The 18,427-nt window shown below is 48.4% G+C and overlaps 10 protein-coding genes across 10 annotated transcripts; 6 read left to right on the top strand and 4 right to left on the bottom strand.

The window, feature by feature from the left end:
- The first annotated feature begins 10 nt into the window (after window positions 1-10).
- ASPWEDRAFT_34104 (mitochondrial 54S ribosomal protein bL28m) lies at window positions 11-1,180 on the top strand. The gene has a single exon (XM_040833923.1). It carries the CDS (start codon window positions 98-100, stop codon window positions 734-736), a length of 639 nt encoding a protein of 212 aa, XP_040694334.1. The 5' UTR covers window positions 11-97; the 3' UTR covers window positions 737-1,180.
- Window positions 1,181-1,339: 159 nt separating this feature from the next.
- Window positions 1,340-2,431, top strand: ASPWEDRAFT_166723 (putative alpha-1,6-mannosyltransferase subunit; the record flags this gene model as incomplete). Its single annotated transcript, XM_040830038.1, has 3 exons — window positions 1,340-1,634; window positions 1,706-2,139; window positions 2,201-2,431. 3 exons carry the CDS (start codon window positions 1,340-1,342, stop codon window positions 2,429-2,431), a joined length of 960 nt encoding a protein of 319 aa, XP_040694333.1.
- Window positions 2,432-2,912: 481 nt separating this feature from the next.
- ASPWEDRAFT_22818 (trans-2-enoyl-CoA reductase (NADPH) TSC13) lies at window positions 2,913-3,988 on the bottom strand (the record flags this gene model as incomplete). The annotated part of the gene is made up of 3 exons (XM_040832394.1): window positions 2,913-3,601; window positions 3,678-3,893; window positions 3,949-3,988. The coding sequence occupies 3 exons, from the start codon at window positions 3,986-3,988 to the stop codon at window positions 2,913-2,915; spliced, it is 945 nt and encodes a 314-aa protein (XP_040694332.1).
- Window positions 3,989-5,643: 1,655 nt separating this feature from the next.
- On the top strand, window positions 5,644-9,198 carry ASPWEDRAFT_22817 (peroxidase/cytochrome P450 family protein; the record flags this gene model as incomplete). The annotated part of the gene is made up of 6 exons (XM_040832393.1): window positions 5,644-5,907; window positions 5,969-6,066; window positions 6,111-6,168; window positions 6,220-8,642; window positions 8,690-8,816; window positions 8,872-9,198. The coding sequence occupies 6 exons, from the start codon at window positions 5,644-5,646 to the stop codon at window positions 9,196-9,198; spliced, it is 3,297 nt and encodes a 1,098-aa protein (XP_040694331.1).
- Window positions 9,199-9,432: 234 nt separating this feature from the next.
- On the bottom strand, window positions 9,433-10,992 carry ASPWEDRAFT_22816 (MFS transporter; the record flags this gene model as incomplete). Its single annotated transcript, XM_040832392.1, has 7 exons — window positions 9,433-9,948; window positions 10,004-10,170; window positions 10,225-10,316; window positions 10,376-10,661; window positions 10,712-10,771; window positions 10,827-10,884; window positions 10,951-10,992. 7 exons carry the CDS (start codon window positions 10,990-10,992, stop codon window positions 9,433-9,435), a joined length of 1,221 nt encoding a protein of 406 aa, XP_040694330.1.
- A 196-nt stretch (window positions 10,993-11,188) lies between these two features.
- ASPWEDRAFT_225587 (class I SAM-dependent methyltransferase) lies at window positions 11,189-12,385 on the bottom strand. Its single transcript, XM_040832350.1, has 2 exons — window positions 12,232-12,385; window positions 11,189-12,169 (listed from the first exon to the last, which is right to left on the bottom strand). Exon 2 carries the CDS (start codon window positions 12,167-12,169, stop codon window positions 11,531-11,533), a length of 639 nt encoding a protein of 212 aa, XP_040694329.1. The 5' UTR covers window positions 12,232-12,385; the 3' UTR covers window positions 11,189-11,530.
- ASPWEDRAFT_226450 (sulfotransferase family protein) lies at window positions 12,355-13,624 on the bottom strand. The gene is made up of 2 exons (XM_040832365.1): window positions 13,297-13,624; window positions 12,355-13,252 (listed from the first exon to the last, which is right to left on the bottom strand). Exon 2 carries the CDS (start codon window positions 13,206-13,208, stop codon window positions 12,540-12,542), a length of 669 nt encoding a protein of 222 aa, XP_040694328.1. The 5' UTR covers window positions 13,209-13,252; window positions 13,297-13,624; the 3' UTR covers window positions 12,355-12,539.
- ASPWEDRAFT_178498 (uncharacterized protein) lies at window positions 13,461-14,255 on the top strand (the record flags this gene model as incomplete). The annotated part of the gene is made up of 3 exons (XM_040831760.1): window positions 13,461-13,618; window positions 13,664-13,929; window positions 13,977-14,255. The coding sequence occupies exons 2-3, from the start codon at window positions 13,765-13,767 to the stop codon at window positions 14,253-14,255; spliced, it is 444 nt and encodes a 147-aa protein (XP_040694327.1). The 5' UTR covers window positions 13,461-13,618; window positions 13,664-13,764.
- A 932-nt stretch (window positions 14,256-15,187) lies between these two features.
- Window positions 15,188-16,404, top strand: ASPWEDRAFT_178497 (uncharacterized protein; the record flags this gene model as incomplete). The annotated part of the gene is made up of 5 exons (XM_040831759.1): window positions 15,188-15,349; window positions 15,401-15,445; window positions 15,501-15,654; window positions 15,715-15,963; window positions 16,013-16,404. 5 exons carry the CDS (start codon window positions 15,188-15,190, stop codon window positions 16,216-16,218), a joined length of 816 nt encoding a protein of 271 aa, XP_040694326.1. The 3' UTR covers window positions 16,219-16,404.
- A 786-nt stretch (window positions 16,405-17,190) lies between these two features.
- ASPWEDRAFT_102867 (uncharacterized protein) lies at window positions 17,191-18,087 on the top strand (the record flags this gene model as incomplete). Its single annotated transcript, XM_040827516.1, has 1 exon — window positions 17,191-18,087. The coding sequence occupies one exon, from the start codon at window positions 17,191-17,193 to the stop codon at window positions 18,085-18,087; it is 897 nt and encodes a 298-aa protein (XP_040694325.1).
- Window positions 18,088-18,427: the final 340 nt, after the last annotated feature.

Genomic DNA, 18,427 nt, shown 5'->3' with positions numbered 1-18,427 from the left:
TCCACCTCGCATCGTGGCTCTGGAGCATCGTTGTTGTTGCTATCAATTGGCCTCCCCTGTGATGGTCCATATTTCCATCACCATTTAATCGAACACAATGGCCGGCCTACAAACCCGATCCGCCATGTCTTTCCCCTCCTCGCTCTCTGCGGCCTTTCGCGGCCTTTCGTTAGCATCCTCCAAACGTTCGTTCTCCACGACACCGGCCGCTCAGAAGACCAAGCAGCTGCCAGATTATATCCCTGCCTACCCTCATGGACCGAATTACGTCTTCAAGCAGTCGAACTCTGGATTGTACGGAGGTGCTATGATCCAGTTCGGAAACAAGATCTCCCAGGGACGAAACGAAGGCAAGACCCGACGATTCTGGAAGCCCAATGTCCGACGGAAGAAGTTGTGGAGTGAAGCATTGGGAGAACATCTGTATATAAAAGTCACACGCAAGGCCCTGCGAACAATCTGGAAGGCGGGTGGTCTCGACAACTACCTCCTGGACGACCGACCAGGACGTATCAAGGAGATTGGTATCTTCGGGTGGGAACTGAGATGGAAGATCATGCAAACCCCGAAAATTCAGGAACAATTCAAACAAGAAAGAAAACGCCTAGGACTCCCGGAGCCTCCTACTTTCGAGGAGTGGGTGAAGCAGAAGGAGGCACAGATCAAGACGGACATCGAGGCGCATACCAACATCAGGGACGCAACAAAACCTATCTACAACGACAAACTGTACTAGAGAGCCACTCATCAGGCCTACTCAGGCAATCGATTTATTCCTGAATACCGATACGAATCGGATGGGCGTCTGTATTATTATTCCGACGACGACGGTTGACGCGATTTTCACTTGCAGCGTGGTTGATCTCCTGGAGAACATGGCGGAACAACAAATACTTCTACATGGTTGCGATTGATTTCTTTGGATTTGCATAATTAAAGTATTCGGTGTATTTATACTTTCAGTGTCACTTTTTGCCAGTCTTTGATCTTATTGTAATCCAGCTCCAGCTGCTTCACTCTACTGCTCTTCTTCACACATTTCTCCTTTCCATCACCACGGCCTGTCTAGCACTCCATATCCAGAGCAATGACAAATCCTCATCAGTTCAATCAATGTAATGCTCTCCAACTGAGCGTTCTCGTACACCGGGACTACAATTGATCCGCCGTTCATTTCCGGATTCGGCCGCAACGGGCCAGAACCAAAAACGCCGGCAGACCAACATTAGTTCTGCTTGTCGTTGTACCACCAGTTCGACAATTATGTCCTGATCGACAGGTTTCTCATCATCATCTCAGTCGCCCAGCATTACACCGCTGGGGGCCGAATTTTCGCATCATGCAGTTTGCTCTCCCTCCACGGAAGAGCCCTCATGCTCATCCTTATGCTCGTTCATCATCCCGCCTCTCGTATCAACGCCGCCAACAATTGAAGACGGTCGCAGTCCTAGGGTTTGCGATCCTCACAATCTTCTTCCTTCTATCACACTTTTTCTCGTCGAATACGACATCCATTGCAGTACCCGCTGGAACCTCGAGTGTTGTCATTGTGACCGTTCTAGACCGTGCGGCTTTGAGTGACAACTACATCCAGAAGATCGTCAGGAACAGAGAAGACTATGCTAAACGACATGGTATGCGAACCAATTCTGGCTTTGAAATTCGCGATTGGCATGTTAATCTAATTAACTCGCTTTTTCAACAGGCTATACCAACTTCTTTGCGAACGTGGACGACTACGCAACTGCCATAGGCAATTCCCCGCGCAGCTGGGCCTTGGTCCCTGCTGTTCGTCATGCTATGGGAGTTCATTCTCACTCGACATGGTTCTTCCATCTCAGCCCTCACGCCTTGATAATGGACACGAGCCAGTCTCTCAAGTCCCAACTTCTTGATAAAAGTCGTCTCGAGTCTGTGATGCTCAAGGATGTTGCCGTCGTGCCACCGGACAGCATCATCAAGACCTTTTCGCATTTGAAAGCCCATGACATCGATTTGATCCTTAGTACAGACAGTGAGGATCTGAGCTCCGGCAGCTTTGTGATCAAGCAGGGCGAGTTTGCACGGTTCTTCCTCGATCTCTGGTTCGATCCTTTGTTCCGCCAGTATAACTTTGCAAAGGCACAGACTCATGCTTTGGTAGGAGGGATCACTTCAACGATCTGAAACTTCGTGTTGCTAATAAGTTGCTCTCTTGTAGGACCATATTGCTCAATGGCACCCGACCATTCTGGCCCGGCTGGCGTTGGTGCCCCAGAGAATCATCAACGCTTACAGCAGAGACTCCCCTGGCGCCGCAGTGGATGGAACCTACAAGGATGGCGATTTCGTCATTCGATTGTTAGGATGCGACAGTGATCCCAAGCGGAGCTGCGAGAAGGAGCTCGAACCGTACTACAACTCTTGGGCGAGAAAGTTGACACATCAATAAGCTATCGAAACAAGCACCTCTCCTATACGTTAGCACGTCTGTATACTGGCTCTTGATTTTGTCTTCTTGACTTTAGTCTTTTCTTTATCTGGTTGGTGTTTTAGGTGCAGGGGATCTTATAACGCAACAATATCTGGTTGATTTGGTTAAAACTTTTATGGTATAAATGAGTATCATTATATTTTCGATTTTATGCCCGCTTGATATCGGCCACGCCGTCTCAGCGTCCCAGATTATAATTAATATCATAACTAGACATTGCCTTTGTAATAGGCAGTTTCTGTCAGTCTTCCATATCACTTGACACCGTGTATATTCCATCAATTCCTTCAATAACTATGAGCTCTCATCTGCCTCTTGTACCTCGTACATAACTATTCAGGACAGCAAACCTTCCATTTACCCCTCAATGAGATTGCCATATAACTGAGCATCTCCATTGCAGGGAAGTGGTTTGATTTTCTTTTTGCATGCCTCGTATCTAGAAAATACCGGGGAGCATGACGAAGCTCTTGCGCTTGTACTTGTCACCGAATTCCTTACGGTAGCGACGTTCCTTCTTAGCAGCCCAGCTGGCCATCTGCGCACCACCGACGGCGATAAAGAACAGGACACTCCAGCTCAAGCCAGACACAAGGTAGACACCAACCCAAGCGAGCACCTCGAACATGTAGTTGGGGCAAGTCACCAGGCCGAATCCAAAGCCAGTGGGAATACCCCGCTCGGTGGTACCAGGACGGCGCAAACCACGCAACACCACATGAGTGTTGAGGTTAGCCAGTTCCGAGAAGGCGAACAGGCCCAATCCGCCGTACAAGAGGGCAGGGCTGATTTCGTTTGTTGTTTTTGCTGCGGCGGCATCAGGACGGAAGACCCAGTAGGCGATGTTGAAACCTGCCAGGACCCAGTAGTGCGCGCTGTTCTTGAAGATGTTGCGGGCTGGCATGGTGGCATTGCTGAAGCGGTGGATGAAGACGGTCTCGAACTCGCGCTTCAAGAAGTGAACGGTCAATAATCCACATACCAGGAGCTGGAGGTCAGAGGGCTCGGGAAGAGGCTTGTCGAAGTTGTAGTAGAGGAGCGGTCGAAGAGGGAACAGGAAAAGTGCGGGAATGAGAAGAGGGCCCAAGTATTCGATGATGAACACGGTGCGCCAGGCGATCTGGGGACCTGAAGGATACGAAACAATGTGTTAGACCACCCGGGCATAATGCAATTGTTTGAGCGGGGTGATAATGTTACATACCGAGATCCTTGACGTGGACCACGCTCTTGTCCTTCAGCCCCGCATCATCAACGGTGGTATCCTTCGAATTCGGGACCAAGCTACGGTCGCTTCCCTTGGTAATTCGGAGACGATGGATAGAAAAACTGGAGGCCTCAGCAAGGGACGTGTATATCTGCTGCACAGACGCATCACGCTCAATCTGAATCTCCTTGGGGAGCTTCTTGATGGGTTTTCCTATCAGTATGTGTAAGTAAAATAAAAGTCTCCTGCAACTAATCGACAAGCATACCCCGTGGTTCAATGACCAAGGTGATCTTTGTTGACGCCATTGGTCTAGGAGCTTGAGATAGTCTTATTGCCTCTATCGCTTTGAATAGGCTGGCAATCTACCCGTGAAAATAGGAATCAACCCTCAAGAATAATCCGAAGCCACGGAATAGCAACTAGGAAAATGGTTGAGGTTCGAAAGCTGAAAATTAAGGCCAATATTCTCCCCAATCCCCAACGATCCAGGCCTCGGCTTGTGAAGACGTATCACATGACATATCACATCTGCCTGAGGCACACACGGTCGATCATTCGAGGGTCTCTCTTTTCTTCTTCTCACAAACACCAGGAAGACATGACCCCTATTCCATATCGTGTTTCAAGGCATCCAATACAAACCACATATTCACAAGAGCATTGTTCAACTAAGCTGAAAATGTGTCAGCTGACGCGAGATTTGGAAATGGTCGGTCAGCCTTGTCGCGTGTTTACTCTCCGATCTGCTCTTCGCAATATTTTGACTACTGCTCAATGCGGTAAGAATGTCAGCCAGCCAGCCTTCTGATATTTGTTTTTCCTCCGGGAACAATCACACATTTGGCGCCTCCAACTAGAGGAAGCTGGTCGGTTAGCTTGTCCGTTAAATGCTATCAATATCGCCAATCACAATAGTGCTGAATAACTGGCTAAGGTCTAACGCATCCTATCACTTCCATTCTATCGCCTGAATGGATCAATGGAGCCGTGGAGCCCACCATCTGTGTCGAGCTTTCAGCTTTCAGGTTATTGCTGATCAACCCAGAGCCCGGCTGTGATTATTATTTTTCATCGGCATATGATTATATGGACCATCTTATCAATGGCCGTCAAATCAGACATTATTAATTCTCCATAACTGGCTGCCAAACACGCACGACCTGCAGCTTTTACGCCGTAGAGGCTTGGGATGCGTCTCGTCTACGGAAGACCAGAGCCGATCACGCCCATTTGCGGCATCTCTCCAATGGAATGTGGGCTAATCAATGCCTAAGATGTCTTGCGAAATTCCAATTCGATTAATTGAATTCCGCAGCTGCATTGCCAACAGCCTTGTTCCACACTGGTTCGGACAATGATTCGGAGTCGCCGTGAGTCTTTTCGTCATGATGGTCCATGAACGAATTAAAATTTCATCTCCAAGACAGAATTACACACCCACCCACCATCGGTGGGTGATTGTGGGGCAATCATTGTCTCTCGATTGATGCCGAATTTCTGAAGGACACGATTTGTGCAAGCATAGCCAGTTCAGCATGTTCGTGTCTGGCTGTCCCTTCGTGATGTACATATGTACCAGGCTTTCCCCGATTATATTATGCATCGTTGGCCCGTCATGAGCTTGCTTATCCGGTCCTCTGTTGATTATTTCTTGTCTGTATTTCTACTGCTCCCTAAATTTGCAACTTGAGCAATACTATCCGTACTCTATAATCGTGTATCTTTTTTGTGATTATTTTGACTTGAACAACTTGGTGGGCAATCTTCCTTTCTGTTTCTTAATGAGCTCTGTATTGCTTGTCAATCTTGGACAGGCAGTTTTTCCCCTTGGAAAGCACCATGTTATTTTTCATTTCTGGCAATTTTTGTGTGGCTTTTCACAAGCTTGAATGCTAATATCTTCAACATTTATTAGCGTTTGTATTATATTCATTTGCTACAAGGAATACCTTGATCCACAATGGCCGAGAAGACAGGATCTATCACCAACGAAATTGAGAAATCTGCATCTCAAGTCGAGCAGCTCGTCTCCGCATCCTTACGACCCCTGCCTACTGAAACCGGTGATGGGACTTATATCAAGCAACCGACTACGACTGGGATTGCCCATGACATCGGCCACTTCGATTTTGGCGATCTCAAGACTTTACTGGAAGTCACCAAGAATGCCACGACGGGCGAGCCGACTGATGATAAGAAGTATATACAGGAGCGGGTTATTCAGGTTCGTCCGGCCTTTGCCCCGGATCGGTGGCTTGGTTATCTGTTTTCTAACCACATATCAGCTCGCTTCTGGGCTGCCCTCGACCTCTCGTAATGGCAGGGAGTTAACAAACGCATTCCTAAACCAACTGTGGGGTGACCTGCAACATCCACCAATTTCGTACGTCTCGGTATTGATAGCATTTCTTGGTATTGATCTGACAGGCTATGCAGCTATCTTGGTCGCGAAAACATGTATCGCAAAGCCGATGGTTCAGGCAATGTAAGTGTACCCTAGACTTTATGGGGAATTCCTTGCTGATCCGCATGCAAGAACATTCTATGGCCACAAATCGGCGCCGCAGGCACCAGTTATGCAAGATCAGTTCGGCCAAAGACCATGCAGCCTTCTGCTCTTCCAGAGCCAGAGACGCTGTTCGACAGTCTTCTTGCCCGAAAAGATTTCAAAGAACACCCAAACAAGATATCCAGCGTTCTGTTTTATGTTGCATCTATCATCATCCATGGTATGTGTGTTACAAAACGCATTGCTTTTTACATGTCTAATGAGAACCAAGACATCTTTCAAACAGACCAAAAGGACCCCACGGCCACAGCGACATCATCATATTTGGATCTCGGACCATTGTACGGTAACAACCAGAAAGAACAGGATGCCGTAAGAACTTTCAAAGATGGAAAACTAAAAGCGGACTGTTTCTCTTCTGTCCGCGTTATGGGTTTCCCTCCGGGTGTCGGCGTCCTACTGATCATGTTCAATCGCTACCATAACTATGTGGTAGAGCAGTTGGCGAGGATCAACGAGGGAGGGAGATTTACAAAACCGGACGAATCGAATGAGACGGAATATGCAAAATACGATAATGACCTGTTCCAGACTGGTCGTCTAGTGACCGGCGGTCTCTATGTCAATATAATCCTGAAAGATTATGTTCGAACAATTTTGAACGTGAACCGAACGAACAGCGTTTGGAGTTTGGACCCTCGAACTGAGATCAAGGATGGAATACTTGGTGAAGCCGCTGGCCAAGCTACAGGAAATCAGGTTTCAGCTGAGTTCAACCTTGTGTATCGCTGGCACTCTTGCATTTCTCAACGCGACCAGAAATGGACAGAAGATATGTACAAAGAAATATTTTCCGGAAAGGATTCCAGTCAGGTCAATTTGCAGGAATTTGTTATAGGCCTTGGGCAATGGCAGGCGAAGCTACCGAGCGATCCCCAGGAACGTCCATTTGCCGGTCTACAGCGTCAATCAAACGGGTCTTTCAGCGATGATGACCTTGTGAAGATCTTTGAGGAGAGTGTTGAAGACTGTGCAGGTGCATTCGGTGCTTCCAATGTCCCCACCATTTTCAAAAGTATCGAGGCCCTTGGAATAAAACAAGCGCGCTCCTGGAACCTGGCCACCTTGAACGAATTTAGAAGTTTCTTCAAATTAGCCCCATACAAGACTTTCGAGGAGATCAACCCTGATCCATACATTGCCGACCAGCTCAGGAGATTGTACGATCACCCTGATCTTGTGGAGATGTATCCAGGTGTCATCGTTGAGGATACTAAAGAGCCCCTGGTTCCTGGAAGTGGACTTTGTACCAACTTTACCATCTCAAGAGCCATTCTTTCTGATGCAGTTGCTCTGGTCCGCGGTGACCGGTTTTACACGGTGGACTTTACCCCCAAGCACCTTACGAATTGGGCGTATAACGAAATCAACTTCCAGCCGAGTGTGGACCAGACTCAAGTTTTCTCTCAACTGGTCTTCCGGGCTTTCCCTAACCACTTTAAGGGTGATTCTATCTACGCGCACTACCCTCTTGTCATTCCATCTGAGAACCGGAAGATTCTTACCGACCTCGGTCAGGTCGATAAATACAGCTGGGACCGGCCCAGTTACACACCCATGCCTCGATTTATCAACTCTCACGCCGCTTGTGTGTCAATTCTCACTGACCAAGAAAAATTCAAAGTCATATGGGGCAAAAAGATTGAATTCTTGATGGAGAATCATGACCAGCCTTACGGCAAGGACTTTATGCTGTCTGGGGACAGGCCACCCAACGCTGCGTCGCGTCAAATGATGAGATTGGCTTTGTACCGGGATCAATGGGAATCTGAGGTCAAGAAATTCTACGAGGAGATTACTTTGAAGCTTTTGCATCAGTACTCTTATAAGATCGCTGGTGTCAACCAAGTCGACATCGTTCGCGATGTCGCCAACTTTGCGCAGGTCCACTTCTGTGCGAATGTTTTCTCTTTGCCTCTCAAAACCGAATCCAACCCTAGGGGCATTTTCACCGAGTCTGAGCTGTACACGATGATGGCCGCTGTTTTTACTTCCATCTTCTATGATGCGGACATTGCAAAGTCTTTTCAACTCAACCAGGCCGCTCGAAAGATAGCACAGCAGCTCGGCCAACTGACCATGGCCAACGTTGAACTCGTGGCCAAGACTGGATTCATCGCCAGCTTGGTGAGCCATCTGCACCGTCACGACGTCCTTAGTGCGTACGGCACGCACATGATCCAACACCTGTTACAGAGTGGCAAGGAGCCAAGCGAGATTGTGTATACTCATATTCTACCTACTGCAGGTGGCATGGTGGCGAATCAGGCCCAACTCTTTTCGCAGTGCCTTGACTATTACCTGTCGGATGAGGGCTTAGTCCATCTACCGGAGATAAACCGTTTAGCAAAGGAAGACACGCCCGAAGCTGACGATATCCTTTTGCGATAGTAAGCCTGCAGAACCTTGACCTCTGATGTATACTGACTATCCATAGCTTCATGGAAGGAGCTCGAATCCGATCATCCGTTGCACTGCCTCGGCAGGTAGCAACTCCTACAGTTATCGAAGACAATGGCGAAAAGGTCATGCTGAAGGCGGGCCAGGAAATCATCTGCAACTTGGTGGGTGACCCTTACCTGTCAACATAAAACCGCAATTACTTACCTCGCATCATAGGTTTCGGCATCCCACGACCCCGTCAGTTTCCCCGAACCCGAAAAGGTCAAACTTGACCGTGACATGAAATCATACTCGCACTTTGGCTTTGGAGCGCACCAGTGTCTGGGTATTGGACTCTGCAAGCTGGGACTCACGACTATGCTCAAGGTCGTTGGTCGTTTGGACAATCTCCGCCGTTGCCCAGGGCCCCAGGGTAAACAGTTCAGACTTTCTGGGCCTGGTGGAATCGCACTGTATATGAATGCTGACCACAGCAGCTTCTCGCCTTTCCCGACTACGATGAAGATTCAGTGGGATGGTGAGCTGCCCCCATTGTCGAAGTAATCTGGATCAAATCTTATATATAAACTGTCTATAATCTATTCTTGTTACTTGTTTATAAAGCTTTTCTGTCTCTTATATTCTTGCTTTTTGCGTCCGTGCTGCCCTCATGGGCAGATCACGACGGCACGGTCATTAACTAGGTAGTATATAGCGGTATATACAAGAATCGGGGCCATGTATGGCTCTCCCAAGACCATAGCCCAATCCAGAACTTTTGGTCCACCATCCATCCATTTATACAAGAACCAGTGATAAAAGCCCAACAGCACAGTTTATACCCCCCAAGATAAACGCCATCATCCCCCAGCCCAACCCCAACTTCGTCGATCCCGCCAAAACAGGACCGATAAACTGCCCCGTCGCCATTGCCATATTACAGAACGCATACCCCGTCCCCATGCCGCTGCTCTTGCCTGATTGAACGCCAAGTAGGACTTCGATTTCGCGGATCGCATCCGAGACCTCGGTCATGACGAAGGCCTGGGCGGTGGTCATGAAGAAACCGATTAAAGTGAGCAAAGCCATGAAGAGGATTTGGTTGTGGGGGCTGTCTGGTTCTGTGAAGCGGAGGGCAACGATGGGGAAGAAGGAGAGAATAAGTTCGATGGCGACGACTTTGCGACATCCGTAGCGACGGGCGTGTTTGCTAAGAGGGATGCTGAGGAAGCTGGGGATAGTTAAGGGGAGGAATACTAGGCCTGCGCCGGTGGAGGACCAGCCGTATGTTTCTCTAGTGAAGAGTGGTAGGGTCTTCGAATGGTTTAGTTTGACTGTTTCTACAGTTCTGGGGTGGCAGTTGACGTACCGTCTCGAAGCCTGTGAGAATCGAAGACACAATTACTTCCATAATCACTGCGGTCATCAGACGGGGATGGAAAAAATTCTTGAGAGATAGTGATTCTTGACTGGATTCGTGTCGGAGTAGGGGGGCTTCTTCGTCTGGCTGAGACTGAGGTTGTTCTTTTCCATCTTCTGTGAAGAAAGTCAGCAATCTCGCCATATCCTATTGATGGGAATGTAACCTACTCTTCTCGATTATGAGTATCCGTAGGATTATATCAATCACAAGCATCATAATAGGCACGCCAAAAGCCCCAAAGATACCCAGCTTATCGAATCTGTTTCCCACCGTTAACCCCATACAGTACGAGATATAAGGGAAAACCGATCAGCATACAGAGCACCCCCAATGGCAGGTCCAGATAGCATCCCCCATGCAAATGAAAGAGATCCAACTGCCATATATCCTCCCACTTTATCCGGTGGAGCAGTATCTGCGATCATCGCCAGCCCTAAAACGCCAATGATCGCACCAGAGAGTCCCTGGAAAAAGCGCGCGAGAACCAACACAACGGGTGATCGAGCGAATAGAAAGAAGGAGGTCGAAAGCGCGATTGTAACGAAGCCGATGAGCAATGGAGATCGACGAGATTGTATTCGATCACTGACCATCCCTATAAGGGCTGGGTTGGGGATTAGCCGTTGTTAATGTCTACAAAGGCATGATACTTACGAGACCCGATGAGAATAGCAGCGCCATAAGTAGCGAGAAGAATCGAGGTCCACTTCTGGACTAATTGATGGCCGTCAGTGTTCAAGTTGCTGGCTCTGGTGGGAAAGGCTCATACCATCATCGTCGGACATTTCCCCTCCCTGAAGCAAGAGATACGGTAGGATAGGGACAATCTAGTAAATGCATGAGTCTCCAATTGACCCTGATGAAGAATTGGTGTAAATCAGAAAATATCATACCATGCCATAGATGAATGTATCGGTAAACATAGCAAAACACATGGCGACCAGGACAAAAGCGTCCGATGACCTGACCTGATAGACATACTGCAGCACCGATGCTTTTTGTTTGCTAGATGAGTTGGCGACCATTTTGGAGGTACTTCAAGGGAATTAGAGTAGAGTATCGTTGGAATCGATGGCCAGAGGGATAGACACGGCAGAGTTGTCAAGGCTTTCTGTGCCTTGATGCTAAGGAATTGAGGAAGAAGACAGGATTTCTTCGTCCATTCTTCGAAGAGCCACGTGATAGACAAGGGATAGAAAAAGACACTCTAAGATATTGTTATAAAAATATCCCTGTACAATCTCTACTCGTCTATCTTCAACGCATAGAATGTCTCGTTCTTCCCCCTCACGCTCTCCACCAAATGCAGTCCTGATTCAGGCACCATGGTCACCAGTTCATCTATTTCCCACTGCCGTATCTTCATCGACACTTGGTTATCCTCGATGATCTTCTCCTCATCCTCGCTACGATCGACCACCTGCATGTTAAACCGGATATGCTTGGCCTTGCCCTTCAGCTCCCCACCATGGTTCATCTCTCGATACACCACACAGAGGCCCGACCCGTCCCTGGGCGCAGAATCTTGGACACTTCCTCCAGAAATGTCTCGGGTTGTCTGTCCTCGGATAGGTGACTGATGGATCCGATGGAGAAGATCAGCAAGCCGACCTTCAGGTCGCCACGCCCCGCTATGGTGGCCTCGAGGTCCAGCGCAGAGCCCAGGACCCAGCTTACGCGGTTCTGGAGCAGTCCAGTAGTGATTTGTCGCGCCTTGTCTAGCATGTGCGGGGCATTGTCGACGCCTAGGAACTCCGTATCGACTAGGTCGGCACCAGCCTCAATGGCACTGGCCTCGAGGCCATGAAGAACGCGACCAGTTCCGGTACCAACATCCATGACGATAAAGGGATCAGCAGGGAATGGGGCGCGAAGAGCTTTCAGTTCGTTGTAGACGCGCCAGTAGAAAGAGGCATCGTCGACTGATTTGGAATTGGGCGCCACAATGTCATAGTAATCGACAAGGTATGGGAAGCTATAGACATAGACATCATTGGGCTTGTTTTTCTTACTCCCATGTTGTACGGTTGGGGAAAGGGCTAGATTGGGGACGAATATGATGGAAGGGATAGAAAATCTTGTTTGGCGTTGGTCTCTATAATTGCGATGCATCTAAATAGAAAATATTCCATTAGAGACATCGATACGAATGACGATTCAGAGTCTTCGCTCACAACGTCTTGAACAAAGCACCAAATTTAGTCAGCCCAAGCCATGTCACACAGGATGCAGCTGTCCCGAGTCTCTCCAACTGGTTAATTGGCTTCAAAATCAACGAGCTGTCAGAAACCAGGATGGGGGCAAGGCTGCAGCTCTGTATGTTCGCTCCGGACAATCCGGAAGTTTTCAGCCAGCCTTGCGTCGCTTCAATACCCCAAATTTAAGAGCAGAGGGAAATCGCACTAATGCATGTAGATGAACTCGTACGATAACCAAAGTTCCTCTTTGATTCTTCAAGACTCGTATTGACCAAAAGTGCTAGTTAATGCTTCTGCATCCACCAGACTATCGTCAGCCCAACCACCGCCACTGGCAATGCGAACATCAACCCCGGTCTGGTCAGTCTCTCCAATGTCTCTGAATCCGCCTGATCCGCGCCCTCGATGAACTCGTTCGTATTGTTTATCTTGGGGTACGGCTTGTCCGGTATAGACACTTCCAGAAACGCACACAGGGGTTCCCACCCATCGCCCGGCTTCAGCTCTAAGAACCGGTCGAGCGACACCCCCGCGCGCACCCTCGCATTGTGCTCCAAGTATCGTTGCTTAGGAAGATCGCTATCGTAGTCGTTGTTACAGATCACCTTGTACGCCGTCTTGACCATGAGCATCTCGGGTCGCAACCGCTCAGGCTCCACCCACTGGAGGATATTCAGAGACGGTTTTCGCATCCATGCGATTATGGTCTTGTGAACTGACTGGTACCACGAGTCCACAGAGCGCGAGGGCAGGATTATTTTGGTGTCTGGGTAAAGCCGGTGAAAGTCGTCCCAGAAGAGACACGCGGGGATGTCGAGAAGGGCATCGTATTTGCCATGTAGGCGAGCAAAATCCTCTCTGTTGTAGGGCTTGCCTCTGCCAAAGTATCTGCAGTTCATCGCTTCGGTCCATTGATGGTACATTCGACGAGGATCGGAGATAGGTTCGCACATGTGCCAAGGAGTATATCCCAGTTCCTGAAGGGCCAGATATAAGGCTGAACAGTCAGTCAATGACAGAAAATGGTATAAAGAGACGTACAAGCAGTTCCTGTACGGGATAAACCAGCAACCACCAGGCTCAAGGGCTTTCCATCAGTAGGAAGTGGCTCGTTGTCAATTAGTCGAGGTATTAGAAGGCAGTCGAGATGTCGATGTAGAAGCTGAAGATGGTAGAAGAAAGAAGAAAGAAAAGGAGGAGAGGAAGAAGGTCAGTTCAGCCAGCAACTGCGTCTCCCCAAGTCTCCATCTTTTCTTGTCGTACATAAACGACTCCACCTGGTTTCCATTCGATCCCAACTTCTTTCCATCATTGTCCACTCACAATGGAGCTGTTTGAATGGGCTCTTCTGATCTGCAGCCTAGTATGGATTCTCCTCCAACAGACCTGCTAATGCTAACATTTACAGTGGTTTGCCTTCCACCTCTCTCTCACGATCTACAATGTCTTCTTCCATCCTCTTCGCAACTACAGCTGGACGCAACATCTCAACTCGTCTAGATCTACCACATGGTCAAAGGCGATAGCTGCAAGTATATCGCCAGTCTCCACGAGAAATACGGCGAGGTTGTTCGAGTAAGTCCCAACGAGCTATCATACATTACCACAACGGCAAGCAAAACCATCTTTGGGAATAAAACCACGGAAGACATGGCGTTTGAGAAGAATCCCGCCGTCTATATCCAGGGATCCGGGGCGGCGCAGAATATCCTCTTCGCCAGCACTCGAGAGCATCCCCGACCCGACTCATGGCGCCCGCCTTCTCCGAACAGGCAATCAAGAAACAGGGGCCCATTATCCAGGAATACACCAGTATCATGATCGATGCCCTACGACATAACCGGTCGGGTACCGCTTTCTATCCTTCTCCGGATGGCATCGTCAACATAGGCGCCTGGACCAACTTCATCATCTCCGATATCCTCAGTTCCCTTTCATTTGGAAAGCCCGTCGGCTGCCTCACCTGTGGGGTGGGGACTACCACCCTTGGGCATATGTGATCTTCGGTGCAATGAATTCCTATCTCAACATGCATTTTATCCTTGCCCGTCTACTTTGGAATTTTGATCTCGAGGCGCAGCCTGATAATATTGATCCGCATGAAATGAAGGAATTTGGGGTCTGGCAGGGTCTGGCTCCATTGAACGTTAAGATCAAGAATATTCGTAGTGCACAGGGAGTCGGTTGACTTACTGATATGGATTCGTCTACAATACCCTTGCTAGGATAGGAATTGGATATTTTAGATCTAGGTACAGTACCTGATAACGATAGTTCCAATCAACATTTTCTAAAAACAAGGCCCATTGGCTTAAGCTGTAGAATATTTCCAGTTTCAGTTACCCAACGATTGATTGCCATTTCGAATTTATGTATCAAATTGAAGTTATTCGGATATCAGTATCCACTGTAAAGGTAGACAACATACATCCCCCACACATGCACAAATTGATCTAGTTTGACTTCAATAGGCTTTGTAAATCGCTCAGTCAATCGTATATTTCACCCCAGACTGATTCGGGAAAATAAAAAAAAAGCAAAGAGCAGTTTGGTTGGAAATCCGAATGTTCAGCTTCATCCCAGGCCGGAAATAAGGAATCTTTCTTTTGGCGAAGTCTAGATTATGTCTCACAGCTCCTTCATGCACAGACCCCCTCTATCTGGCCCCATGATAAACTTGTCCTGCTGTATTTTGAGTATCATTTTCCATGAACTGTATAGGTATGCAGGGTCGACTAAAAAAAAACCTTCAGGAACAACAAACCACCCGTGCGTACAGCTCGGAACTATCCGTTGGTGTGGAGATGAGTGGAGCGCTGTCTGTCAGTGAGACGATGACATCACGGGCCACTGCTATACAAGATAAAAGCAGTCTTGTGTATGCAAAAGCCTTCTAGCTATTCTTTCAGCGCCATCGTATCCATTGCTTGCCATGGACTCTCTCACCAACCTCGTCGCTGTTTTTGGAGCCACTCGTAACCAGGGAGGCTCCGTGGCTCGGTCTCTACTCCAGAACCCATCATTCCAGGTTCGTGCCATCACCCGAAACCCTGGTTCCGACGCCAGTCAATTGTTGGCCTCTCAAGGCGCCGAGGTAGTTCAAAATGATGGATTTAACCGCGAGGAGATGGTGGCTGCTTTCTAGGGTGTCAGGGGGGGGGCTTTTGTGAACCTCAACTCGGACGACAAGGTACGGCAATTGGTCTTGTAGACCTTATCTTTCAGAAAGGCTGACTTTCTGCAAGGTCTTCACGAACCCAGATGGACCAACCGAGTTCGACCTGGGCAAGACGATTATTCACGCGGCAGCCCAGGCCGGTGTGCAACACCTTGTCTTCAGCACAGGTCCTCCATGCACGGAGACGACGGGTGGTAAAGTAGACATGAAGGCGATGGATAGTAAGTCCCCCTGCATCAATTTCTTTTCTCCAGCTGATCCTGTGCTAACCAATGGAGTAGTGAAGTACAAGATCGAGCAGTACGCCAAGCAACTGGATTCTTTCCAATCCATCATCCCCATTGGCGCCGGATGGTTCCTGGAGAATTTTCTCGGTAAAGAAGTCGCACCCATATTTGGTGGATTTCTCCACTTTCCTGATGCTGAGGGACTCCGCCCTTTTCGCATACCGTACTGGGGTGGCGAGGAAAACGTTCCCTGGTTGAGTATATCCGGTGACTTTGAGATGGAATGGCTACTTTGTGCATGGGGTCAGTGATATACGCAGCTTCGACCAGGTTGCTGGCGATTTCCAGCAAGCTACAGGATTACCGTCGCGATTTCAACCCGTGCTACCATCGTGGGAGGCCTTTGAGACACACGGAATCCATGAATTGGATGTAAAGCTCATGTTTGGGCTCACTCAAATCACAGGCGGGAAGTACTTTGCGGAGCCCACAGAGAATCACACGGCTAGAGAATTGAAGCGCGCGATGGCGGTGGCACTGGGCCGGCTAGAGGACTAGCAGGATCTGATCAAGGCCCAGCAGTGGTTTGCTGCCCGGGGTTGGAAATAGTTCAGTGAGGCTGTCAGAACTCCTTGATACAGGGCATCAATACTAGATAGAGTCAATGCCGTATGCCAATGAAAACAAATGCACACACCGAGATGTCTCTCTTCCCCTGCAGATCATGTCACACCGATCCCCCCCAACATCGGTTGGAGAATAACGGAGCAATAGGAATAGTCCAGTATAGGAAGATTACACCTGTTGTACAACCCTCAACCTGTCACTCATATAGAGTTATGCCTTGCCATGTATGCAAAAACAGTGCCCATATGCAGCAAACTAAACTGTGATAGGCTATGCACATAGCTTTGGCTGCGTATAGTAGTCCACCTAACCAAAATTCCAATTTCTCGATTTAGTTACGCATGTCCTTGAGTATACCTAAAAATGTGAATCATCACATCTAGACAGATGCAGTCAGGTCTTGGCCCATAAGATAGGTTGAATGAATGTCGAGAAATCATGGCTAGCTGAGAGTAATCAAGCCCTTGTTCAGGACTAGGGTTTTATCGCTCACTTCTTTCCAGCTCCGCCACATTGGGACTTTTTAGCGTTTTGAGGGAAGAAGACGCCTTCAGCTGGAAACGACGGTTCCTGGTTTGGGGGGTAAAGAAGCCTAGTAAGTACGAGCAGATATGTAAGCTGAAGCCGTAGCCAGTAACGAGTAACGAGTAACGCGGTGGATTATTTGCCTATTTCAGAACGAACATTATGCCCCAGCATTGAAACAGTTCTTAGGCATCGTACAAAGTTCCATGTCGTACACTATTTATTTGGAGTACCGTTTCCCTAAAACCTTTGAGCGATTAGCTGGGTAAAGAGAAGTATCCTGATTCAACACACCTCTTTTTCTATCAGGTTCAACACTTTTTTCACCCTCTACGAAATGCCATCGCAGATTCTGGTTTTCAGCGCCTTAGACAGGCAATGACCAAATACGGTCAGTGGGAGGATCAGTTCGCAGACAAGTTGCTAGTTCTGTGCAGCACACTTGAAGACTCTTACTTGAGCCTTGGTCCAGATCAATTCAATGAGATTGCCAATTGGGCAAGCGTCATCTTTGATCTGGGGGCACGCGTCAACTACACGCAGCCGTATTCAATCCATCACCCTGCTAATGTCGATGGCACGGTAAATTTCCTTTGTTTGGGCTGTACTGGCCGGCCCAAAGCGGTTCACTATGTTTCCAGTATCTCCTGCTTTGGTCCCACTGGATTTGTCACTGGGGCCCAGAGTATTGTCGAGGATGAGCCTCTGTCAAAGCACCTAGAGGCACTCACCTACGATCACGGCTACGCACAAAGTCAATGGATCGTCGAAGCCATGCTGCGACGACTCATAGACCGCGACTACCCCATCGCTGTCTATCGACCGGGCTTCATCACAGGCTATAGTAAAACAGGTGTTTGCAATCCAGACGACTTCTTCAGTCGTCTGATCCACTCTTGCGTCGAAATAGGATGCTATCCGTTACTGCCTAATCAGCGGAAAGAATTCGTTCCAGTTGATTATGTATATTCGACCATTTTGCACATCGCTGCTTCAGTTTCCTCCTTGGGTCACGCATATCATATCGTTCCCCCAAACCGTGAAGTCTCGATCGACATGAATGACTCGATGGAACTGGTCAGGTTGTTGGTCGGTGATACCATTATGGAGGGCATCCCGTACCAAAAGTGGGTTGATGTTCTGACAGACAAATCTCCTTCGCGACTACAGCCCCTCCAACCCATGTTAGCAGAAAAGGCGCATAAGGGGCTCACCCGGTGGGAGCTATATGAGAATATGCCCTCACACCACCAACATAAGCCAAGCACTCCATAGTTATCCTGGGGGACTTGAGTTCCCTGTTCTAGATGAGGGGTTGATGAGGAGATACATCACTTATCTCCAAACCAATTGATTGCATTGCGATGCCGGTTAACTGAAGCTTTTTTTTTTTTTTTTCCCATGCCAATCTACCCTTTTCTTTTCCTTTGGTCATTACCGCGACTATCATTAATATCAAGTCACGAAATATTGACAGAAGACATAGATGGAACGGCTTCAATCCTCTGGGTAGCTAGCAATTAATTCAGGCGCGATGAGGTCATCTGATCTATCCGGGATCTAGATCTATCTGCCTCAGGCATTCAAAGTCACATGTTTCGTGCCTGACTCATTG

Source organism: Aspergillus wentii (assembly GCF_001890725.1).
Source record: "Aspergillus wentii DTO 134E9 unplaced genomic scaffold ASPWEscaffold_1, whole genome shotgun sequence".
In the NCBI taxonomy this organism is placed as follows: domain Eukaryota; kingdom Fungi; phylum Ascomycota; class Eurotiomycetes; order Eurotiales; family Aspergillaceae; genus Aspergillus; species Aspergillus wentii.
Note: the sequence above shows the minus strand (reverse complement) of the source record. Positions and strands in the feature narration are given on the sequence as shown.

Excerpts from the sequence above, each read along its gene's own strand:
- ASPWEDRAFT_34104 (XM_040833923.1), top strand. The coding sequence starts at position 98 with ATGGCCGGCCTACAAACCCGATCCGCCATGTCTTTCCCCTCCTCGCTC.
- ASPWEDRAFT_226450 (XM_040832365.1), bottom strand. The coding sequence starts at position 13,208 with ATGTGCGAACCTATCTCCGATCCTCGTCGAATGTACCATCAATGGACC.
- ASPWEDRAFT_225587 (XM_040832350.1), bottom strand. The coding sequence starts at position 12,169 with ATGCATCGCAATTATAGAGACCAACGCCAAACAAGATTTTCTATCCCT.